We start from the raw sequence: 25,151 nt of genomic DNA on the forward strand, positions 1-25,151 counted from the left end.
AGCTGTTCACTGCATAAACATTCTAAGAACATAAAGTTATGACATAAAACATCTAACACTACCACAACAGTTGTTTAAAAAAAATTACCACATGGTACAATATGCCCACAGTTTTTCAGTAAAAAAAATGTCCAGTGTCTGGGATCATGTACACTACATGGCCAAAAGTATGTGGTTGTCGAACATCACATTCCAAATTCATGAGTGTTAATATGGATTTAGCACCCCCGTTGCTGCTATAACAGCCCCTACTTTTCTGTGAAGGCCATGAAGCCGGCTCAGCGCATCTGGTCTCCAGAGCATCTCCTCGGCCGTGGTACATGGCACCAGCCCTGCGCATGGTGTCCCCGGTTCACCAGTACAGCCCAATGCGGACGATTCCACCTCGCCGCACTGGCCTGGCTACGGGGAGCATCCAGCTAGGTAGGGTTGGGCAGGCTCGGTGCTCGAGACCTCCAGTACGCCTCCACGGTCCGGTCTATCCGGTGCCTCCTCCATACACCAGGCCTCCGGTGGCAGCCCCCCGCACCAGGCTGTCTCTCTGTCTCCTCCCTACAGGTGCTCCCGCCTGTCCAGCGCTGACAGGTGACAGGTGGATTAACAAAAGGCTAAGCTGTGTTTTCCTATATTGCACTTGTGATTTCATGAATATAAATATATATAGCAATATTTATTGTATGTAGCGCTATGCTATTTAGCGTTTGTTGATGTGTTATCCCAATAGGGGGATTGCAGCCATAACAAGTTAAATAAAATAAAATAAATAAATTGCGCATGGTGATCTTAGGCTTGTATGCGGCTGCTCTGCCACGAAAACCCTTTCATGAAGGTCCCGACGAACAGTTCTTGGTAGTGAATATTGCAACAGAGGACAGACGATTTTTACTTTTTGTGCTTTTCAGCACTCGGTGGTCCCATTCTGAGATCTTGTGTGGCCTACCACTTCGCGGCTGAGCCATTGCTGCTCCTAGACGTTTCCAGGTCACAATAACAGCACTAACAGTTGATCGGGGCAGCTAGAGCAGGGCAGAAATTTGATTAACTGACTTGTTGGAAAGGTGGCATCCTATGATGGTGCCATGTTGAAAGTCACTGAGCTCTTCAATACGGGCCAATCTACTGCCAATTTTTGCATATGGAAATTGCATGGCTGTGTGCTAGATTGTATTATCATTAAAATAAAATCCCCCCAAAATTCTGTCAGTTTAATGTAGAGATATCTCTTTTGCATTGGATGAGTCTCAATCCACAGCATCTGCCGATCTCGCACATTCACATCTGCGGTGAAGGGTGACAGAGCTAGAGTGTTATTTGTCAGACCATGAGACATCCCAAAAATCTGTATTCTCAGAAAATTATCTGTAGCGTCCGAACGATTTGGCCTGCAAACTATTATAGAAAGATGAGACTCTCACAAACTGTTCTCCGTTTTGTTCTATGACCCCCACAAGCATCTTGGAACTCTTCTGAAGTTGATACAGCCAATCTGCCATCTTCTGTCTGTAGCATCCGAACAGTTTGGGCTACACACTAATATGACCCCTCTGTGGAAAGGTGGACTCTCACAAATACGTACATTGTAGTTGTTTTGCTTTAGGAGACCCACAGGCCTCACAATACTTTTCTGAAGGTCCCCGGTACCAGAGCCCCAGCTTAGACAGGGCTTAAACTGTAATGGGTTCAAAAACAAAAAAATACTTTAACTATGAAATTCTGAAAAAAAATGTATAAAATTCCACACAAGAGACTACTAGAGGTACAGCGGGAGTTGGTGTACCTTGTTCCTTCAGTCGAATTATCTCTGTGTCGGACCCAAAGCTGTTCCAGGCGGTGCAGTTATAGATTGTCTGGAAGTCAGCAGGGACGATGTTACTCATGGTGAGGGTGGAGATGACCCCCTCCTCAGTGCTCACTGTCTCCACTGTGTATCGGCCAGACGTCCCCGACTCCAAGACTGTCTCTTTCCACGACCAGGCCTGTGGCAGACAATGCAATGACAATTATACGTTACAGTATAGACGGTACACAAGCACACATTAACACAGCCACATATGCTCGCACACACACACACACACACACACACACACACACACACACACACACACACACACACACACACACACACACACACACACACACACACACACACACACACACACACACACACACACACGACAGAAACCAACCAACCTGCCAACACAACCTATTGGGGCATTAAAGATAAAGGGCATAATCCTCCTTTGGGTTGGTTAAATGCCTGTTAATATACTATCTGCATACAAAGTCAGGTGTTACGTCCTAATCGGGACACTATTTCCTATATAGTGCTCTAATTTTGACCATAGGTATTGGTCTAAAGTAGTATACTGCATAGGGAGTAGGGTGCCATTAGGAACACAGGGATCACACCGATGACTCATCTGATTGCTTCAATTTGGGCCACTAAGCCTCTGCTAGTTTGACAGGGTGACATCTGTAAGCCCTCCGTGTCCTGGAGAGAGCCACATAGAGGGCGGCAGCCCTCCGTGTCCTGGAGAGAGCCACATAGAGACTTGAATTCGATAAATAAATAATAAATAATAAAATGTTTGTTATTATACACTTTTTTTACACACTTTCTCAACAACTAGGCTAAACTAAACACCTGAACGTTTGTGTGTGTGTGTGTGTGTGTGTGTGTGTGTGTGTGTGTGTGTGTGTGTGTGTGTGTGTGTGTGTGTGTGTGTGTGTGTGTGTGTGTGTGTGCATGTCTGTCCATGTCTCTGTGTGTGAATGTTCGACTTAATCAGAGTCACAGCTGTGACTTTTTCCTCTCTCTAACCTACTGAGGTTACATTTGCAAAACCCTTGGTTAACATAGAGATTCTGGGAACATCAGTAGGTGGGGGGAAATGAACTATATTGTGGTAGTCTGAACAACTGAACTTATGCGGTGGTACTGAATATAATGTCAGTTCGGTTGTCATCTGAGACATTCTCATCAATGATAAGATGACATAAACTCTATCGGATTCGTATGGAATTGTTGTTCAATTTAACTGTTTGAATATTAAATGATTTGTGATGGGATGAAATGTGATATTAGCTTCTAAAATATGAGATGTGGGTTTTCATAAGATCTGCTCAATCAGTGTCCCGCCCTATAAAGGAACATGGGCTATAAAACTTTTCAAACACGCCCTCCTCTCCCTTCCTATATAAAGCCTTGACATCAACATAACTTCCTGTTCCGGGGATGTAGGACGACGGTCCTATGTCAGAATGGTTCAGATAATAACTACAGAACGACGCCAACATCAGCGTGAGCTTTGGTTGCGAATGGTATGAACTTTGAACTCTTATTCACTACAGAAGTGATACCTCCTAGCTGTTGAGTTAGCAACCGCAGCTGCAAACGCAGGTTAGGAAGGAACAGACAGAGTATCCCATCTACCACACAACGACGTTACTACAACGTATCCAATTGACCACCAGAGACATTCTTCAACGGACTCGGTTTGGCAACACGGCCTTCCATCTACCAATCCTAATGAAGCGCAGCTCAGAGTAAATATTTATTGCATTTTCCTTTTCCAAATGGGCGGTAATTTAGAATGCATAAGATACTGTATTTACGATAACCCAGCTCCTTCCCTTTGTTCCTCAGTTTTCCCGCTCCTTCACTAAACCCAGCCCCTTTTCTTTTGTGTAAAAAGCTGTCATATCTGTTCCGCCCGCAAGGGACGTTTTCCTTTATGACGTAATTTGTAATCAAGTTATGATTAATTGTGTGTATGTATAATTCTGTGTGATTAGTTAGGTATTTAGTAATTAAATAATTAAACCCAATTTTGTATTGCTTATTCAACTTGTTAGCCAGGTTTCGTGCAGATAAAATAATTTACAACTTTCAGATGAGACTGAATTAAGACGACGATTGAAATTGACTGCTATTGATGTAAAATATTACTAGGTCTTTAAGAGTTTATTCAGAAGATAACAGCTCTATAAATATTATTTTGTGGTGCCTGACACTCTAGTTAATTACATTTACATGATTAGCTCAATCAGGTGATATTAATTACGGATCAATTATTTTATAGAATAGCATGTTGTATCACTTAATCCGGCATAGCCAAAGACACGACACAGTGTTATGGCTGTCTTGGGGTACAGGCTTGGTGGTCCCATAATTTGCATTCCCAGCACTCATCCCAGACCTCCTTGGACTTTGAATTGTTAAAGTGCTCCATTCACACAATGCAGAAGTTTACCTCGTTGAAGGAATCTGAATCTTCTGCTTCAATATGCTTTGTTTTGCCTTTTTTCTTAGGCAGGACAGTTTTTTGTTGTTGTTGTTCAATGTGGTTTGTCTTGACTTGCTTCTTTCCAGCTGCTTTTTTATGCAGGGCAATTTTTTAAGCCTTCTGAGTGCTTGCCTTTTTATGCTCTGCTTCCAGTGCCTGCCTGATGGGTGTATTCTCCAAAATCTCAGTTTTTCTCCTCTTCCTACCCCTTGTTGTAATTTTCCTAGGCCCTACTTTTGGGAAGGGGCGTACATCAACTGGGTTGATATCAGAAGAGTAATCAGGTGTTTCCCAGCCACAGCCTGAGACATGTGGGGAGGTGCCCTGTGAAGCGACTGGAGAGGTGGCCTGGAAGGCGGTTGGAAAGGGGGCCTGGATAGCAGTGGTCACAGTGGCCTGAGATGTGACTGAATAGGTAACCTGGGAGAAAGCTGGAGTGGTGGCCTGGAAAGCAGCTGGAGAGGTGGCCTGGAAAGCAGCTAGAGAGGTGACCTGGGAGGCAGCTGGCAAGGCCAGTGTGTCAGCTGGAGTACAACGATCAAGTGAGGGTGCAAAGTCACATTCCTGAAATATATCAGGTGTATGGCCAAATGCACCTGAACACAGCCTGTACATTGTTGGGTGTTGTGGCACCTGGAAGTGCTGTTTTGACAAGGCCTGGAATGTCATATATATAGTCATGGTCTTTCCGGGGTTCATCCGATCCAGGCATCCCTGGCAGAATTCACCATTTTCTTCAATGCCCCGTACACACTCCTGTCCAGGGACTGGAGCTTGTGTGAGCAGTGTGGGGGGTAGAAAGCAAGACTATGCCAGAACTAAGATTGCAAAGACAGAGATGGCAGCATCGCCGTGAATAGCTCTTAGACAACTTTGCAGTATTTTGTTATTTGATGTACTATTTTTTACATCAGGAAATATTTTGTGTCATTACATACAGCCGGGAAGAACTATTGGATATTAGAGTGGCGGTAACTCACCAGAACTACCAGCATTACGACCAGGAATATGGCTTCCCTGGAGCAGTTCCTTTGTTCACTCTCCCCAGAGCAATTGAACTTATCCAGAGGCTGACCCAAAACATAGCAGGCGGAGGAGAGGCACTCGAGGCAGCCTGCTGGTTCGACTTAGGCGGCATGCACACCACCCACCACTTGCGAGTATATTACTTGTTTCTATCTCAAGGCCATCAGACTGTTAAACAGCCATCACTAACACATTAGAGGCAGTTGCCTACAGGCATAGACTAGGAATCACTTGCGACTTTAAGGAATGGAACACTAGTCACTTTAATAATGTTTACTTATCTGGCATTACTCATCTCATATGTATATACTGTATTCTATACTATTCTACGGTATCTTAGTCACTTAATAATGTTTACATATCTTGCATTACTCATCTCATATGTATATACTGTATTCTATACTATTCTACGGTATTTTAGTCACTTAATGTTTACATATCTGGCATTACTCATCTCATATGTATATACTGTATTCTATACTATTCTACATTATCTTAGTCACTTAATGTTTACATATCTGGCATTACTCATCTCATATGTATATACTGTATTCTATACTATTCTACATTATCTTAGTCACTTAATGTTTACATATCTGGCATTACTCATCTCATATGTATATACTGTATTCTATACTATTCTACATTATCTTAGTCACTTAATGTTTACATATCTGGCATTACTCATCTCATATGTATATACTGTATTCTATACTATTCTACATTATCTTAGTCACTTAATGTTTACATATCTGGCATTACTCATCTCATATGTATATACTGTATTCTATACTATTCTACGGTATTTTAGTCACTTAATAATGTTTACATATCTGGCATTACTCATCTCATATGTATATACTGTATTCTATACTATTCTACATTATCTTAGTCACTTAATAATGTTTACATATCTGGCATTACTCATCTCATATGTATATACTGTATTCTATACTATTCTACGGTATTTTAGTCACTTAATAATGTTTACATATCTGGCATTACTCATCTCATATGTACATACTGTATTCTATACTATTCTACGGCAACAAAAGTGAGTACACCCCTAAGTGAAAATGTCCAAATTGGACCCAAAGTGTCAATATTTTGTGTGGCCACCATCATTTTCCAGCACTGCCTTAACCCTCTTGGGCATGGAGTTCACCAGAGCTTCACAGGTTGCCACTGGAGTCCTCGTCCACTCCTCCATGACGACATCACGGAGCTGGTGGATGTTAGAGACCTTGCACTCCTTCCTCCACCTTCCGTATGAGGATGCCCCACAGATGCTCAATAGGGTTTAGGTCTAGTGACATGCTTGGCCAGTCCATCTCCTTTACCCTCAGCTTCCTTAGCAGGGCAGTGGTCATCTTGGAGGTGTGTTTGGGGTCATTATCATGTTGGAATACTGCCCTGCGGCACAGTCTCCGAAGGGGATCATGCTCTGCTTCAGTATGTCACAGTACATGTTGGAATTCATGGTTCCCTCAATGAACTGTAGCTCCCCATTGCCGGCAGCACTCATGCAGCCCCAGACCATAACACTCCCACCACCATGCTTGACTGTAGGCAAGACACACTTGTCTTTGTACTCCTCACCTGGTTGCCGCCACACACGCTTGACACCATCTGAACCAAATAAGTTTATCTTGGTCTCATCAGACCACAGGACATGGTTCCAGTAATCCATGTCCTCAGTCTGCTTGTCTTCAGCAAACTGTTTGCGGGCTTTCTTGTGCATCATCTTTAGAAGAGGCTTCCTTCTGGGACGACAGACATGCAGACCAATTTGATGCAGTGTACGGCGTATGGTCTGACCACTGACAGGCTGACCCCCCAACCCTTCAACCTCTGCAGCAATGCTGGCAGCACTCATACGTCTATTTCCCAAAGACAACCTCTGGATATGACGCTGAGCACGTGCACTCAACTTCTTTGGTCGACCATGGCGAGGCCTGTTCTGAGTGGAACCTGTCCAGTTAAACCGCTGTATGGTCTTGTCCACCGTGCTGCAATTCAGTTTCAGGGTCTTGGCAATCTTCTTATAGCCCAGGCCATCTTTATGTAGAGAAACAATTCTTTTTTTCAGATCCTCAGAGAGTTCTTTGCCATGAGGTGCCATGTTGAACTTCCAGTGACCAGTCATTATGAGGGAGTGTGAGAGTGATGACACCAAATGTAACACACCTGCTCCCCAGTCACACCTGAGACCTTGTAACACTAACGAGTCACATGACACCGGGGAGGGAAAATGGCTAATTGGGCCCAATTTGGACATTTTCCCTTAGGGGTGTACTCACTTTTGATGCTAGCGGTGTAGACATTAATGGCTGTGTGTTGAGTTATTTTGAGGGGACAGCACATGTACACTGTTATACAAGCTGTATACTCACGACTTTACATTGTAGCAAAGTGTCATTTCTTCAGTGTTGTCACATGAAAATATATACTCAAATATTTACAAAAATGTGAGGGATGTACTAACTATTGTGACATGCTGTATATAGTCTTAATTCATTCCCACTTAGATTTGGGTGTATTGGGTACATTTTGTGTTATTTGTTAGATATTACTGCACTGTCAGAGCTAGAAGCACAAACATTTTGCGACCCCTGCTATTTTTATTTTTATTTAACTAGGAAAGTCAGTTAAGAACAAATTCTTATTTTCAATGACATCCTAGGATGCCTGTTCAGGGGCAGAATGACAGATTTGTACCTTGTCAGCTTGAGGATTTGAACGCTCTAACCATTAGGCTACCCTGCCGCCCCAATAACATCTGCTAATCACGTGTATGTGACCAATAAAATTGTATTTTATTTGAGAGCCTACAGAAATCAAAGGTAGACCGGTGAGCTGGGGTTGTCAAGGAGAAGGACCACCTTTTTTCATTCTCCTGCATCCATCCGGATCCATTTCCACTTCTAACACATCCGATACAACGTGGTTGTGGTATCGTTCCCGTACAACGTGGTCGTGGTATCTTTTGCGTGGGAACACTTGGGGGGAGTTTCCTATTGTAATTATAGCACATGTCATTGACACTAGCGTACCCTTTCTGCTGAGGTGATTGCGCCAACCTGTTTGGTGGCACGTTTCACGACCATTCTATCAGGTGTTTGTACAGTGATTATACTCGGACAACTTGTTTCCTGTGTCCACTAAAGTAGCCTACGTGAGGAAGCTCTCTGGACCACTTCTCCAGTAGCTACTTTCTCACTTTTCAGAATCTGTACAGCGACACATGACATATGTCATACTTTGCATCCATTAGATCTAGATCTAATGGACATCCCCTGCTCTGCTACATCATTTGACGCTCTTTTCAAAGTGCGGAAAGGTACTCTCCTGTCTGTGTTTCTTTTCCATGATCTAGGCATGCTGAAAGTTAAAGAAAACTTTCAGTTTTAATTGGGTTAGTTGTAACATTTTCTCACAAATTGGAACTACAAAGCAGTTGATGGCATCACAAAAACACATTTGGTCAAAATAATTACTTTATTACTTCAAAATCAGATTTATGTCAATAGAATCTGCAGAGTTTATCACAGGGACATGCTTTTTCACATGAGGGTTTAGGATGAAACTGAGCATGTGCACAGCGAATCACATGATTCTACCTCGCTTCTGTGTTACAACTATCTTAGGGGTGACAGGGTAGCCTAGTGGTTAGAGCGGTGGACTAGTAACCGGAAAGTTGCAAGCTCAAACCCCCCAGCTGACAAGGTATCTGTTGTTCTGCCCCTGAACAGGCAGTTAACCCACTGCTCCTAGGCTGTCATTGAAAATAGGAATTTGTTCTTAACTGACTTGCCTAGTTAAATAAAGGTATATATTTTTAAATGCAGATGTGGTAAATCTATATTCCATCTAATCCTACAATAATTGCTAGCATTTCATCATTCCATCCCCGTACCTGTCACGCCCTGGCCATAGAGAGTATTTTATTCTTAATTTTGGTTAGGCCAGGGTGTGACTAGGGTGGACATTCCAGTTTCTTTATTTCTATGTTGTGGCCAGGTATGGTTCTCAATCAGGGACAGCTGTCTATCGTTGTCTCTAATTGGGAATCATACTTAGGCAGCCTTTTTCCCACCTGTGTTTTGTGGGTAGTTGTTTTCTGTGTAGTTTATGCACCTTACAGAACTGTTTCGGTTTTCCCTCTTGTTTATTTTGTTAGAGTGTTTTGTGATCAAATAAAATCAAGAACACTTACCACGCTGCGCTTTGGTCCGATCCTCATTACGATGACAGCCGTGACAGAACTACCCACCACCAAAGGACGGCTCTGCGCACTGTGTCTCCGGTGCGTCTGCACAGCCCAGTGCGTCCTGTGCCAGCGCCCCGCATTTGCTGGGCGAAAGTAACTATCCAGCCAGGACGGGTTGTGCCGGCTCTACGCTCAAGACCTCCAGTGTGCCTCCACGGCTCAGTGTATCCGGTGCCTGCTCCAAGAACCAAGCCTCTAGTATGTCTCCCCAGCCTGGTGAGTCCTGTACATGCTCCCAGAACCAGGCCTCCTGTATGTCTCCCCAGCCTGGTGAGTCCTGTGCCTGCTCCCAGAACCAGGCCTCCTGTATGTCTCCCCAGCCTGGTAAGCCCTGAGGCAGCTCCATGCACCAGGCTGCCTATACATCTCCTCACTCCAGTGATGATCCATGGCCCGAAGCCTCCAGTGATGATCCATGGCATGAAGCCTCCAGTGATGATCCATGGTACGAAGCCTCCAGTGATGATCCATGGCACGAAGCCTCCAGGGATGATTCATGGCACAAAGCCTCCAGTGATTATCCATGGCCCGGAGCCTGCAGTGAGGATCCATGGCACGAAGCCTCCAGCATTGATCCCCAGTCCGGGGCCTGCAGTTAGGGTCCCCAGTCCGGGGCCTGCAGTTAGGGTCCCCAGTCCGGGGCCTGCAGCGAGGGTCCCCAGTCCGGGGCCTGCAACGAGGTTCCCCAGTCCAGGGCCTGCAGCGAGGGTCCCCAGTCCAGATGCTCCACCAAAGTGGGGGGAGCCAGTGGTGGAGCGGGGTCTGTGTCCCGCACTGGAGCCGCCACCGGTTTTCCCTCTTGTTCATTTTGCTCGAGTGTTTTGTGATCAAATAAAATCATGAACACTTACCACGCTGCGCTTTGGTCCGATCCTCATTACGACGAGAGTTGTGACAGTACTATTTATTGCAATATTTTCAGACATTTCTGTTTCATGTTTGATATACATTTTCATTTACCATTTCTTACCCCCTGAGTGGTTCGATGTTTATTGTGAACATGAACGTTCGCAAGACTCATGGGGTAGAAGTTCTGTTTATTTACTTCAATGTATGGTTTCCTTTGTTAATATTTACAGGGTTGTGTCGGAATTCTGTGTGTCTGTGTCCTTATGTCTCTGTCATTCTGGTTGTGCATAATAGGAGCGCCTCAGTGTGCACAGAAATAGCCTACTTGGCCTGCACGCCATGCTTTGGAGTCAGCAGTCTACAATGAATATTTACATTTGATACAATTATTGTTCCATTTATGAATTTATGAATTGTGATGAAATATCATTAATAATCATTAAGTCCGATTAAGACGAATGTACCAAATGGAGGTGGAAATTGCCTTTTACATTGTAGAACCAGTTTATTGGTTGTAATTGACATTTGGGTAATTGTATGGTCTTGGGCCAAGTGCTTATCTGAGCCCTCTCCTGTACTCCCTGTTCACCCACGACTGCGTGGCCACGCACGCCTCCAACTCAATCATCAAGTTTGCGGACGACACAACAGTGGTAGGCTTGATTACCAACAACGACAAGACGGTCTACAGGGAGGAGGTGAGGGCCCTCGGAGTGTGGTGTCAGGAAAATAACCTCACACTCAACGTCAACAAAACTAAGGAGATGATTGTGGACAGCAGAGGGAACACCCCCCTATCCACATCGATGGAACAGTAGTGGAGAGGGTAGCTAGTTTTAAGTTCCTCGGCATACACATCACAGACAAACTGAATTGGTCCACTCACACTGACAGCGTCGTGAAGAAGGCGCAGCAGCGCCTATTCAACCTCAGGAGGCTGAAGAAATTTGGCTTGTCACCAAAAGCACTCACAAACTTCTACAGATGCACAATCGAGAGCATCCTGGCGGGCTGTATCACCGCCTGGTACGGGAACTGCTCCGCCCTCAACCGTAAGGCTCTCCAGAGGGTAGTGAGGACTGCACAACGCATCACCGGGGGCAAACTACCTGCCCTCCAGGACACCTACACCACCCAATGTTACAGGAAGGCCATAAAGATCATCAAGGACATCAACCACCCGAACCACTGCCTGTTCACCCCGCTATCATCCAGAAGGCGAGGTCAGTACAGGTGCATCAAAGCTGGGACCGAGAGACTGAAAAACAGCTTCTATCTCAAGGCCATCAGACTGTTAAACAGCCACCACTAACATTGAGTGGCTGCTGCCAATACACTGTCATTGACACTGACCCAACTCCAGCCATTTTAATAATGGGAAATGATGTAAATATATCACTAGCCACTTTAAACAATGCTACCTTATATAATGTTACTTACCCTACATTATTAATCTCATATGCATATGTATATACTGTACTCTACATCATCGACTGCATCCTTATGTAATACATGTATCACTAGCCACTTTAACTATGCCACTTTGTTTACTTTGTCTACACACTCATCTCATATGTATACACTGTACTCGATACCATCTACTGTATGCTGCTCTGTACCATCACTCATTCATATATCCTTATGTACATATTCCTTATCCCCTTACACTGTGTATAAGACAGTAGTTTTGGAATTGTTAGTTAGATTACTTGTTGGTTATCACTGCATTGTCAGAACAAGAAGCACAAGCATTTCGCTACACTCGCATTAACATCTGCTAACCATGTGTATGTGACAAATAAAATCTGATTTGATTTGATTTGATATGTGTTTGAGCTCCTTTTCGACAGATTTGATTTGGTTTCTCAAGTGGAGGCTGTGCAGTCTTGCCCTCTACCTGTGTTCGTTCAGGACAGACTAAGCCCGATACAGAGGCTATTTCTTTTGTGCTATTGCCCGTGTATATTTGGTAAACCTACTTGTAAATGTTGTATGATATAGAGAGGTGACCTAGAAGGCAGCTGGAGAGCTGACCTGTAAATAAATGTACACTCTGAGCACGTCAACCTGCCTTGCCTTCTGCTGATTTCATGCCCTTACGACTGCTACAAGTCCCTATTTTACAATTACATCATCAAAATGTGTTGTAGACAAAATAATGAAAAGGGCTGCCTGGTAGCCTCAATAAATAGACACAGATTTGAGGTTGAACAAGTCATTGCATGTATAGATTTTTTTTACTTGATTTGAAACTTGACTTGAAAAACTAGTCTTAGAATGCACGGCTTGGACTTGACTCAAGACTCAACCCGTTCTACTCTGGGACCTTGTGACAAGACTTAAGATAGACTTGTCTATCGAATAATAGTGACTTGGTCCCACCTCTGCTGATTAGTATAGGTCAGGAATGGGATGAATCCCTCCATTTCCACTATGAAGGAAATATTCATCTGTTTCAGGAAAGGCTTGATACTCTGTTATCTAAATGAGGATAATGACTTCTAATTTTCAATAAATTTGCCTTCACTTCCCTTAATGTATTTTGTTACTAGCCTACACGTCTATGAGATCTTTCTCTATGGACTACGCCATCTTGTTTACCTTAGGATAGGATATTCATTAGGATATTCTTTGCCGTTGATTATTCTACGTTAAGTCCTTAGGGATGTCCTCACATGACCTACTTTCTTATTTCTTTAGGGTCAAGCTCATTCATTTGGTTTGCACTGCTTTAATGGGATATTTCACCCAAATTACAAAATTCCATAATCGTAAGACAGCAATCCATACTGTTAATGGTAAGGAAGCCAATAAGTCATTTTTTAGATCTAAAGGTAGACTATCCGGACTATCAAAATAAAGTGTAACCAATAATTTTATATGCAAGGATTCCCTCATATAGTTTTTAAAAAATCAACTTTTGCTCCATTGGGATCCTTTGTTTCCACCCCACCTATCCTTGGCCAAATTTTTGGCAAACCTCCACAACAAATGTCCACAGTCATTTATTGGTCAATGATTGACTTGAGGCATGCACACATCTTCATCATGTTAAAACCAATAAGGTGCCTCGTTGGTTGGAACATAAAATACATGTTTTTAGAAGGAAGGAGGGATGTGTTACTCACAATGCGGTCGGGAGGAGGAGTGCTGCGGATGAAACACTTGATCTGCCCCTTCTCCCCGTAGAGGACTTGCTGGGTCTGGGTGCTGGAGATAGTGGGAGGACCTACAGCATGGCCAAGGGAAAATAAGTCAATCATTCCAATAAAACACCCACATACATCAACGGCCTATCAGATGGTGGGGAAGGCGAAGGCCACATGCATTATAATACTTTCTAGTTTACAATAAAATGGAGACGAGCAATCATTCATGATGAGATTTGGTGAGATTCACAGAGTGATGAAAAGTTTGTTTTCATTGCTTAAAGTAAAAAAAAAGTAAAAAAAAAAAAGTAATTCCAGTTCGCAGTCCTGTGCGTTAGTTCCATTTCACCTCCTGCGCCTGTGAAAGAAAACCTTAGAAATGTGTGACCTTCGACTGACACAGTGTGACGTTGACAGCCTCCCAAGTCAAGGAGCTCTTACAAATTCCAGAACTACCTACCATAAGAATAACGAACATTACAGTGCAAAAGGGGCTTCTCAATACAGCCAAAAGTGTTCACGCAGGGGCCCTGTGGGGGAGCTCGAGAGATCTGACAAAAGACATGGAAGCACAAAAGAGTGCTATAACTAGATAACTTTATTTCCCATTACTTTATCTTGGAGCAGCTCTCCTGAGTCGCCGGAGGAGGAAAACAGGGAGGATGTATTTATTGGAGGAGAGGAGAGGAGGTGTCACTTGTTTGTGATTGGAGTGGGGAATGAAACTAGGATTCATTAGCCTGGAATCCAAACAGTTTCACTGTACAATATCAATCTTAACCATAACCTGTCCAATCAGCCGCCACTTAGAAACAATGGGGAGTGCGAAAACCCATGAGGCCAAATGCTTCACCTTTTCAGGTTGTCAAATAATGGACTTCCTAACAGAAGCTTCAAGGAGAGAAAAAGCCTCCTTTGCAAAGAAGGAGAAATTCATAAAAGCCAAACCTCTATCTTATTGGTTCAATACAGCAGAACTGTATTACACTGTATGGGCTCAAGGGTGAAAGCTTTCATCAAAACAGCCAGTCTATATGCCTCCAGAACCCTTTTTCATTGACTGGTTAAACCTGCAATGAGAGCAGACAATAAGAGAGCCCCTTTGGCAAGCGAGAGGGGGGAAAAAGTACAATTTCAAGTCAGCCATTTTGTGGTGCTACCTACGACCCTGCATATTTTTGTGGTGTGAATTTTATGACGATATCCCGGCTTCAGAAATTCTTCTTCTACGGAGGAGTTATTCAATAGAGCTCGCCATCGATTGTGTGACCTTGACTTCAGGCATATTAAACAACTGTCTTTGTTTACTATTTATTGATTAGTTAAAAAAGGTTGCAATAACTTCTCATTTAACCATGGCCAGCTGTCACGGCACTGAGATAAGGCTGGGACATTAGTCCATTTGCAATCGATGTAAAGACGTGTTTAATCACCTTTTTCACCTTTAATTACATTTATCCTGTGCTGTTTATTTCTGGTGCAACATGCTCATTCCTAGGTGAAGTCATTGTCAATGACATTGATTATATTAGACAATGACCGTTTTATTCCCTTTCAGATAACACACATATTTCTAATATGTAAAATACATGTTAAGTATGTTTATGTTTAAAATATTTCCTCTTTGAAAGATAAGGAACAATTGAAAGTGCACTAGTCTTAAGACAACATTTAGGCACACATATTTCTAATATGTAAAATACATGTTAAGTATGTTTATGTTTAAAATATTTCCTCTTTGAAAGATAAGGAACAATTGAAAGTACACTAGTCTTAAGACAACATTTAGGCCTAAGCTTTGATGTCAGAAAGCCTGGAGACATCAACACGTATCTGTAATAGGATAGGGTTAGGCAATATAATGATAGAATGTGGTATCAACAATTATTGACAGTCATTGTGATATGACAGATATTCTTTCATTGAAATAGTTCATTTTTACATGCTAAGTTATGGTCCTAGCTGTAAATCAATGCTTTTTTTCATCCTGTCAAAAGCAAACTATGTTATTATGACCCAATGATTTTGACTCCCCTAGTGTAAATATGTCTCCGCTTTTACCTTGTTGTCCCTGAGTCCAGCTAGCCTCAAACATGTCCCTAAGCTTGGAACAACTTCTACATTGAACTTGGAAATTCATTTAGCATTCATCCACATGTGAAATGTACTTACCATTCACAGTGAGGGACACTTCCTTCTCTCCAGCTCCAACTCGGGGGACCACCGCCCGGCATACGTACTTCCCAGCATCCTCCTGCCTCACCGCCTTTAGCGTCAGGATGTTCTCATTGCTAAGCACCTGTGGAGGATCAAGGTCAAAGGTCAGGCTGGTGATAAAACGGTCATCTCTGAATTCAAGGCTGCAGCCGAGTCCTTCCGTCCAACCCCTGTATCAGCTAATCGAAAACCCAATATGCCCTGACCAAGAGGAGAGTACGGCACACACTTAGTCGTCTGCAAGGCCACCTGAGCCACTGCTTTAATAAACGGTATGAAAGGGTATGTTAACCTCAGAATATCAACATGAACTTCATGGGTAGAATTGCATATACCACAGACTGAAAGCGCTGGACCATGTAAAATAGATTATTTTTTAACCGATACCATTATGAAGGTACAGTGTGATGTGTTGAGAGTCTGGGCCCTTTTCTAGTTTTTCTATCAGTCTCTTGAAATGTCTGAATTTGATGACAAGTGCTTTTCCTGGATAAATACAGAGAATAGCATATTTGATGCACATGTACATGACATTCACCTCTAGGTGAATGAAGAATAAAGCTGCATTGGCACAGTATAAAAATGAATACCTGTATAATAGAATACATCTTAGAATAGAAAAGAAAAGAAGACAATAGAACAGGATAGGCTAGAACAGGATAGGATAGAACAGGATAGGCTAGAACAGGATAGGATAGAACAGGATAGAACAGAACAGGATAGGATAGAACAGGATAGGATAGAACAGGATAGGATAGAACAGGATAGGATAGAACAGGATAGGCTAGAACAGGATAGGATAGAACATGATAGGCTAGAACAGAATAAAATAGAACAGGATAAGCTAGAACAGGATAGGCTAGAACAGGATAGGATAGAACAGGATAAGCTAGAACAGGATAGGCTAGAACAGGATAGGATAGAACAGGATAGAACAGGATAGGATATAACAGGATACGCTAGAACAGGATAGGCTAGATCAGGACAGGATAGAACAGGATAAGCTGGAATAGAATTGAATAGAATACCAATTTATTAGAACGGAATATAATATAATAGAACAGAATAGAATACGTTATTGCCCTTAAGAGGGAATGGGTCTTGCAAAATATGCAACTGGCAATAGAAGCATAATAGAAAGGATGATGGTGATTACAATTCCTACCACTCCAGAGCCGCGTTTCATCCACACAATGGTGAGGGAGGGGTTTCCTGTCCAGGCACAGTTGAAGATAGCATCTGATCCCTGGTCCACCTGTAGGGACTGTGGCTCAGCAGCCATTCTGGGCCCAACTGGAATCACAGGAACAGAAATGGAAGGTTTATTTGAATAGTTGTCTATAGATGATCTACAGATACTCAAGCTATGGTATCAACAGGCTAATAACTATGTGGATACATTGCAATTTGTGAGGTTAGGGTTACGGTTAGGATTAAGGTTAGGGTTATGATTAGGATTAAGGTTACGGTTATGGTTAAGATTAAGGTTAGGGTTATGATTAGGATTAAGGTTAGGGTTATGGTTAGCGTTAGGGTTACGGTTATAGTTGGATTAAGGTTAGGGTAAGGATTAAGGTTAGAGTTATGTTAGGGTTAGTGTTACGGTTCGGGTAAGGATTAAGGTTAGGGTTACGGTTAGGGTAAGCATTAAAGTTAGGGTTACGTTAGGGCAAGGAACAAGGTTAGGGCAAGAGATAGTGGATAGTTAGTTGAAATCTTGTTGACATCTACAAACCTTCTATTTGGGACTATCCATGTAGTGGATGTGATTCCAACTGCCTGTAGCTAGCTAGTTATAGTTCCTGAGTGTGTTTTCTTAGGGACTACCCATGGTAGTGTGTGTGTGATACTTGCGGACTACTACTCACAGTAGACGTCCACGTTCCTGCTGATGTTGGTACTGCCCAGGGCATTGGTGACCTCACAGGAGACAGGCTCGGTGAAGAAGGAGTGGTCCACAATGACCTCATAGGTGTCACCTGACACCTCTCTGATGATGCTGCCCCCTTTGGCCCATCTGAATATAGGCCACAATAGAGTAGGTTGAAGAGTTAGACCTAGACCCTGATCTAATGGTTAATGTTAGTAATGTGAGAGGGGAAGCTGATCCTAGATCTGTACCTATATCTGTACCACTCTTGGGAAACTTCCACAGTCACAACAGGGAAGAGGGAAGACAATGTGGGCTATGACATCCAACCAGTAGCCCTTTTTGAGGAGGATATCAAAGACACAAGTATTGCAATACATAGGAAATATGGTGCAATTTGGGACGCAACCAGTGAAAACATGTTGTATTCAAGGGTAATTTCTTGCTATGGTCTGCAATTCGCTGAGCATAGCGAAACAACAAAATAAAAAGTGGCTTTTTTGTTATTTCGGTTCATTGCTTTTTCTTTTCTTCATTTGAGCATATTCACGTGCTGCTTGGGAGCCTGGTTGAGGAGGGAGGAGGAGGAGGGAGGGAGGGAGGGAGGGAGGGAGGGGGAGGGAGGGAGGGAGGGAGGGAGGGAGGGAGGGAGCTATAATATAGGTGCTCTCACTTTGTGTTTGTCTTTTGCCCACTTTGATGCTGAAGTCATTTTATTGAGGAATAAATAAATTGTCTATGTGAAGAACCTTGCCCGGCACAAGCATATCTCATCGTCACTAATAGGCAGATCAGGCCCCTGAACAAATAAACTATTGTTTACATTGACAAAAGGGGAACAAGTTGAAGGGATAAATACACACGACTCAGTCTGGAATAAATGTTATGAATTATTATATATGCCAGGCTATACCCTGTATATCGAACAAAACATCACTTGAGGATTCTGAGTGAAAAGAGCAATGAATCATGCATAATTAACTTGGACGAACATCTTTGAACATCAAATGTGTTGTTGTTTGTTGTGTGTAATGTTATGGCTAAAAAGATGGCCTGGTTATAGATGTACACATTTAGAGAATAAGATTATGAACATGCAGAACATTCTCAGTGAATACAGACAACACAGATATATCCTAGATTTCTTGTCAAAAACAAAAAGTCATGTTTTCATGTGTTGTGTTCAATTGTTGTAACTCTACAATTGCGTCTAAAATGGCACCTTATTCCCTATATACTTCAATTTTTTTTTAAATCAGAGCCTACATAAGGAATAGAGTGCCATTTGGCAAGCAACCTTCATGTACAGTAATAGAACACGCTATTCACTTTCAATGTGCCATTTTGACTCATATCGACATTCCCATCCAGAAACATTTCTCAATTGTAGAATGTCATTTGAGAAGTTTCATCTCATTTCCAAAGCAAAGTGTCACGTTCTGACCTTTATTTCCTTTGTTTTGTAATTATTTAGTATGGTCAGGGCGTGAGTTGGGTGGGCAGTCTGTTGTTTTTCTATGATTTGGGTATTTCTATGTTTCGGCCTAGTATAGTTCTCAATCAGAGGCAGGTGTCATTAGTTGTCTCTGATTGAGAATCATACTTAGTTAGCCTGGGTTTCACTGTGTGTTTGTGGGTGATTGTTCCTGTCTCTGTTTTGCACCAGATAGGGCTGTTTTTGGTTTTCTACGTTTATTGTTTTGTAGTGTTCATGTTTATCTGTTTTTATTAAACATGAATCAATATAACTACGCTGCGTTTTGGTCCTCCTCTACTTCACCACAGGAAAACCCTTACACAAAGTCAGATCGGGTGAACACAGGCTGCGCCCCAACCTATACATACAGTACACACCTACTCATTCCAGGGTTTTTCTTTATTTTAACTATGTTCTACACAGTAGAATAATAGTGAAGACTTCCGAACTATGAAATAACATATGGAATCATGTAGTAACCAAAAAGTGTTAAAAAATCCAAATATATTTTATATTTGAGATTCTTAAAAGTAGCCACCCTTTGCCTTGATGTCAGATTTGCACACTATTGGCATTCTCTCAACCTGCTTCATGAGGTAGTCACCTGGAATGCATTTCAATTAGCAGGTGTGCCTTGTGACAAGGGGTGGTATACAGAAGATAGCCCTATTTGGTAAAATACCAAGTCCATATTATGGCAAGATCAGCTCAAATAAGCAAAGAGAAATGACAGTCCATTACTTTAAGCCATGAAGGTCAGTCAATGCGGAAAATTTCAAGAACTGTGAAAGTTTCTTCAAGTGCAGTCGCAAAAACCTTCAAGTGCTATGATGAAATTGGCTGTCATGAGGACTGCCACAGGAAAGGAAGACCCATAGTTGCTGCAGAGGATACTACATTCATTAGAGTTACCAGCCTCAGAAATTGCAACTCCAAAAAAAGCTTCAGAGTTCAAGTAACAGACACATCTCAACAACAACTGTTCAGAGGAGACTGCGTGAATCAGGCCTTCATAAACAACTACTAAAGGACACCAATAAGAAGAGACTTGCTTGGGCCAAGAAACACAAGCAATGGACGGACATTAGACCCGTGGAAATCTGTCCTTTGATCTGATGAGTCCAAATTTTAGATTTTTGCTTTGCTTTGTGAGACGCAAAGAAGGTGAATGGATGATCTCTGCATGTGTGGTTCCCACCGTGAATCATGGAGGAGGAGGTGTGATGGTGTGGGGGAGCTTTGATGGTGACACTGTGATTTATTTAGAAATCAAGACACACTTAACCAGCATGGCTACCACAGCATTCTGCAATGATACGCCATCCCATCTGGTTTGCAATTAGTGATACTATCATTTGTTTTTCAACAGGACAATGACCCAACACACCTCCAGGCTGTGTAAGGGCTACTTGACCAAGGAGAGTGATGGAGTGCTGCATCAGATGACCTGGCTTCCACAATCACCCGACGTCAACCAAAATGAGATGGTTTGGGATGAGTTGGACCGCAGAGCGAAGGAAAAGCAACCAACAAGTGCTCAGCATATGTGGGAACTCCTTCAAGTCTATTGAGAGAAGCTGTATGAGTAAATGCCAAGAGTGTGCAAATATGTCATCAAGGCAAAGGGTGGCGAATCTCAATGATAAAATATTTGTTTAACACTGTTTTGGTTAATACATGATTCCATGTGCGTTATTTCACAGTTTTTATGGCTTCCCTATTGTTCTACAATGTAGAAAATAGTAAAAATAAAGAAAAAGCCTTGAATGAGTAGGTGTGTCTAAACTTCTGACTGGTACTGTATATAGTGCATAACTTTTGACCAGAGTTTCCCTATGGGCCCTGGTCAAAAGTAACGCATTATACAGGGGATAGGGTTCCATTTGGGACGAAGCCACAGAAGCAATACAAACCAGACTCCAGATGCCCTACGACAGTCTTCCATTTTGCCGAAGACATTTCATCACAAAGACAGAGTGGAAAGTGACAGCATTGAAGGAGATCAAGTAAACCAAATCTCCTGAAAATCTGAAAATATTTCACTGCCTTACAATGGCACTCGAAAAACACAGCTTGATGATGGCAAGGACGAATTCCAAAAGGTTGATGCTGTCTGCTGTTAACGTTTTTTCAAATTCCCTTCTAAATTCAAATGTAACCTTTCTTTCTGGTCTCTCTCAAGCCTGTGAATGTCAGAACAGAACAGTGCTACATGTCTGATTCTTATCCTTTTCCCAGTCACTTCTGAATTATTCAAGAACAATAGTATATTAGCACCGCTTTGAACATAACTGTATGCACAAACTAATCCATTTAGCTTTTTACAGATATTGAAGCACTGTTCATGTTGTCTATGATCTTCCGCTGTCAATTTCAAATGCAGGGTGGCACGCTAACACGCACACACACACACACACACACACACACACACACACACACACACACACACACACACACACACACACACACACACACACACACACACACACACACACACACACACACACACACACACACACACACACACACACACACTCCTCCCAGAGGAACAAAAAAAGAAACAATGGAACAAGTTCATGTCCATACACACAGATGGAGTTTGTGTTCACATCACCCACATCAAATAGCTGTCAAGCTAAATCTGTGCAATTGAGTCTTTCTCATCAGACACCTCAGTAGTCACAAATGAGGAAAAACCCAGCAGCAGCAGCAGCAGCAACACCAACACCAGAACCCTCCATGTAGATAAGAAGCATACTTTATTTGCAAGCAAAACCAAATAATTTGCCTCTCTCCCCATCGCTGCCCCTCTCGGCAGCTTTATGATAAACAAACAGTTGCTAATAGAGTCAGCTGCCAGATCCTCCCTCACTCACTCACTCCCTCCCTCCCTCACTCCCTCCCTCACTCCCTCACTCACTCACTCACTCACTCACTCACTCACTCACTCACTCACTCACTCACTCACTCACTCACTCACTCACTCACTCATGCTCTCACGGCAGCTTTATGAAAAACAAACAGTTGCTCATGGAGTTAGCTGCCAGACCTCCCACTCTCTCAATCTCTCCCCTTCAGCTTGCTTTCTGCCTGGCAGAGGTAGGACTAGAAGGCACAACAAGGCAGTTGAAATTAATTGTTGCACGGCAGCCACCTGTCCCCCTTTTGTCTGACTTGTGGGCAGATTGTCTCTGACCGCACACCCCTATGCTGTCACCACTCTATCGTTCAATCAGATGGCCTGTATTACATTTTCTCTACCCCCTCTACTAATTGAGCTTGAATGAAAGACCCCCTGGGTTGTGTCTCAAATGGCACCCTATCCCTAGATAGTGCACTACTTTGACTAGGGCCCATATGGCTCTAGTCAAACATTGTGCACTATATAGGGAATAGGGTGCCATTATGGACACAGCCCTGATTACCATATATTATTACCATGACAACAGATATTCATCTCCAAACCACTAGGTCTGGAGTCCAACCCATCTCTCCAAGCGTCCAAAACATCATACTTCCTCTGAGTAAAATGAGGAAGGGAAGGAGGTCTAGAGCATCTGAGATAAGAGACACTTCCCTCTTCCTAACCCTCATTATTTCCTTCATCTAGATTCCAGGCCCAACCTCACAGCATCGACAGCATCCTGCTCTGAGCTCTAAGGCCTCTGAGAAACTTTCCTAATTTCACACGGAAAATAGCAGCTCTCAGGTGATCAATAGCCACGCATCAGCTAACAGAGCATTAAAAAGGCAGTGAGAAATGAGCCTGTCCTTATGTAGCTTTGAAGAGAGAACAGAGGAGGAGTAGAAAGGAGGGTTGCGTCCCAAATGGAACCATATTTCCTACTTAGCTCACTACTTTTAACCAGAGGCCTATTGTTTTCGACTTAAGGGGCTAGGATTTTCTTGAATCAGGTCACAATTTCTTCTGTATCATGACCATCCATCAATGGCTTGTTTGGTCACGTGGATAGAATTCTCTTACTACATCCTATCTTGGGGGTGACCAGTGAGATATACCTGCTGGAGCGCGTGCTACAAGTGGGTGCTGCTATGGTGACCAGTGAGCTGAGATAAGGAGGGGCTTTACCTAGCCGAGACTTGCAGATGACCTGGAGCCAGTGAGTTTGGCGACAAGTATGAAGCGAGGGCCAACCAAAGAGAGTGTACAGGTTGCAGTGGTGGGTAGTATATGGGGCTTTGGTGATAAAATGGATGGCACTGTGATAGTCTGCATCAAATTGGTTGAGTAGATTGTGGGAGGCTATTTTGTAAATGACATCGCCGAAGTCGGGGATCGGTAGGATGGTCAGTTTTACGAGGGTATGTTTGGCAGCATGAGTGAAGGGTGCTTTCTTGCGAAATAGGAAGCCGATTCAAGATTTAATTTTGGATTGGAGATGTTTAATGTGAGTCTGGAAGGAGAGTTTACAGTCTAACCAGACACCTAGGTATTTGTAGTTGTCCACATATTCTAAGTCAGAACCGTCCAGAGTAGTGATGCTGGATGGGCGGGCAGGTGCGGGCAGTGATCGGTTGAAGAGCATGCATTTAGTTTTACTTGCATTTAAGAGCAGTTGGAGGCCACGGAAGGATGGTTGTATGGCATTGAAGCTCGTCTGGAGGTTAGTTAACACAGTGTCCAAAGAAGGGCCAGAGGTATATAGAATGGTGTCGTCTCTATAGAGGTGAATCAAAGGATCACCAGCAGCAAGCAAGAGCGACATCATTGATGTGTACAGAGAAGAGAGTCGGCCCGAGAATTGATCCCTGTGGCACAAGGATAGAGACTGCCAGAGGTCCGGACAACAGGCCCTCCGATTTGACACACTGAACTCTATCAGAGAAGTAGTTGGTGAATCAGGCGAGGCAATCATTTGAGAAACCAAGGCTGTTGAGTCTGCCATTAAGAATTTTGTCATTGACAGAGTCGAAAGCCTTAGCCAGGTCGATGAATATGGCTGCACTAAATGTCTCTTATTGATGGCGGTTATGATATCATTTGGACCTTGAGCGTGGCTGACATGCACCCGTGACCAGCTCTGAAACCAGATTGCATAGCGGAGAAGGAATGGCGGGATTCGAAATGGTCGGTAATCTGTTTGTTGACTTGGCTTTTGAAGACCTTAGAAACGCAGTGTAGAATAGATATAGGTCTGTAGCAGTTTGGGTCTAGAGTGTCTCCCCCTTTGAAGAGGGGGATGACCGCGGCAGCTTTCAAATTTATGGGAATATCAGATGATACGAACGAGAGGTTGAACAGGCTAATAATAGGGGTTGCAACAATTTCAGCAGATCATTTTAGAAAGAGAGGGTCCACTCCATTAAAGACAGAATACCAGCTGGCTGCTTCTTCCCTAAATAGTTATAGCATAGTTTGGAGCTGTGCTTTGGGTCATTGTCCTGTTGTAGGAGGCGTCCACAGGGTATTTGCATGGCATTGCAAAATGGAGTAATAGCCTTCATTCTTCAATATCTATCACGCCTTGGTCATTGTATTTTGTGTTTTCGTTATATATTTGCTCAGGCCAGGGTGTGACATGGGTTTATATGTTGTCTTATTGGGGTTTTTTTTTGGGGTTCATGTATCGCTCTTCTACATTAAAGACATGAGTAACCACCACGTCCGACTCTCTTTCGACAAACGAAGAACGCCGTTACAATATCCCTTTTACCCTGTACAAATTTCCCAATTTTTAGTATGTTATTCAGATGTTATCATTTTCATCTTAAAAAGGTGCCACAAAGAAACTAAGTGTGTGACACACTGAAAAAAACTGAACAATGGCAAATATACAATGAAAAAATATACAATGATCCGAACACCTCAAACTTAGATTTGTCTGTCCATAACACTTTCTTACAATCTTCTTCTGTCCAGTGTCTGTGTTATTTTGCCATCTTAATATTTTATTTTTATTGGCCTGTCTGAGATATGTCTTTTTCTTTCCAACTCTACCTAGATGGTCAGCATCCGGGAGTCGCCTCTTCACTGTTGACGTTGAGA

General features: G+C 42.9%; 1 protein-coding gene across 2 annotated transcripts in view; it reads right to left on the minus strand.

The window, feature by feature from the left end:
- kirrel3a (kirre like nephrin family adhesion molecule 3a) overlaps positions 1-25,151 on the minus strand; it is a 283,160-nt gene that overhangs the window by 16,354 nt on the left and 241,655 nt on the right. The window contains exons 7-11 of one of the 2 annotated variants that reach the window (XM_052529674.1): positions 17,666-17,814; positions 16,963-17,090; positions 15,753-15,879; positions 13,560-13,660; positions 1,778-1,976 (exon numbers count right to left, since the gene is read on the minus strand). In XM_052529674.1, the coding sequence (XP_052385634.1) occupies positions 1,778-1,976; positions 13,560-13,660; positions 15,753-15,879; positions 16,963-17,090; positions 17,666-17,814 (704 nt within the window). Of the gene's footprint in view, positions 1-1,777; positions 1,977-13,559; positions 13,661-15,752; positions 15,880-16,953; positions 17,091-17,665; positions 17,815-25,151 lie in introns of both variants that reach the window. The other variant, XM_052529672.1, reaches the window with a different exon arrangement.

The sequence above is a fragment of the Oncorhynchus keta genome, chromosome 11 (genome assembly GCF_023373465.1).
Source record: "Oncorhynchus keta strain PuntledgeMale-10-30-2019 chromosome 11, Oket_V2, whole genome shotgun sequence".
In the NCBI taxonomy this organism is placed as follows: domain Eukaryota; kingdom Metazoa; phylum Chordata; class Actinopteri; order Salmoniformes; family Salmonidae; genus Oncorhynchus; species Oncorhynchus keta.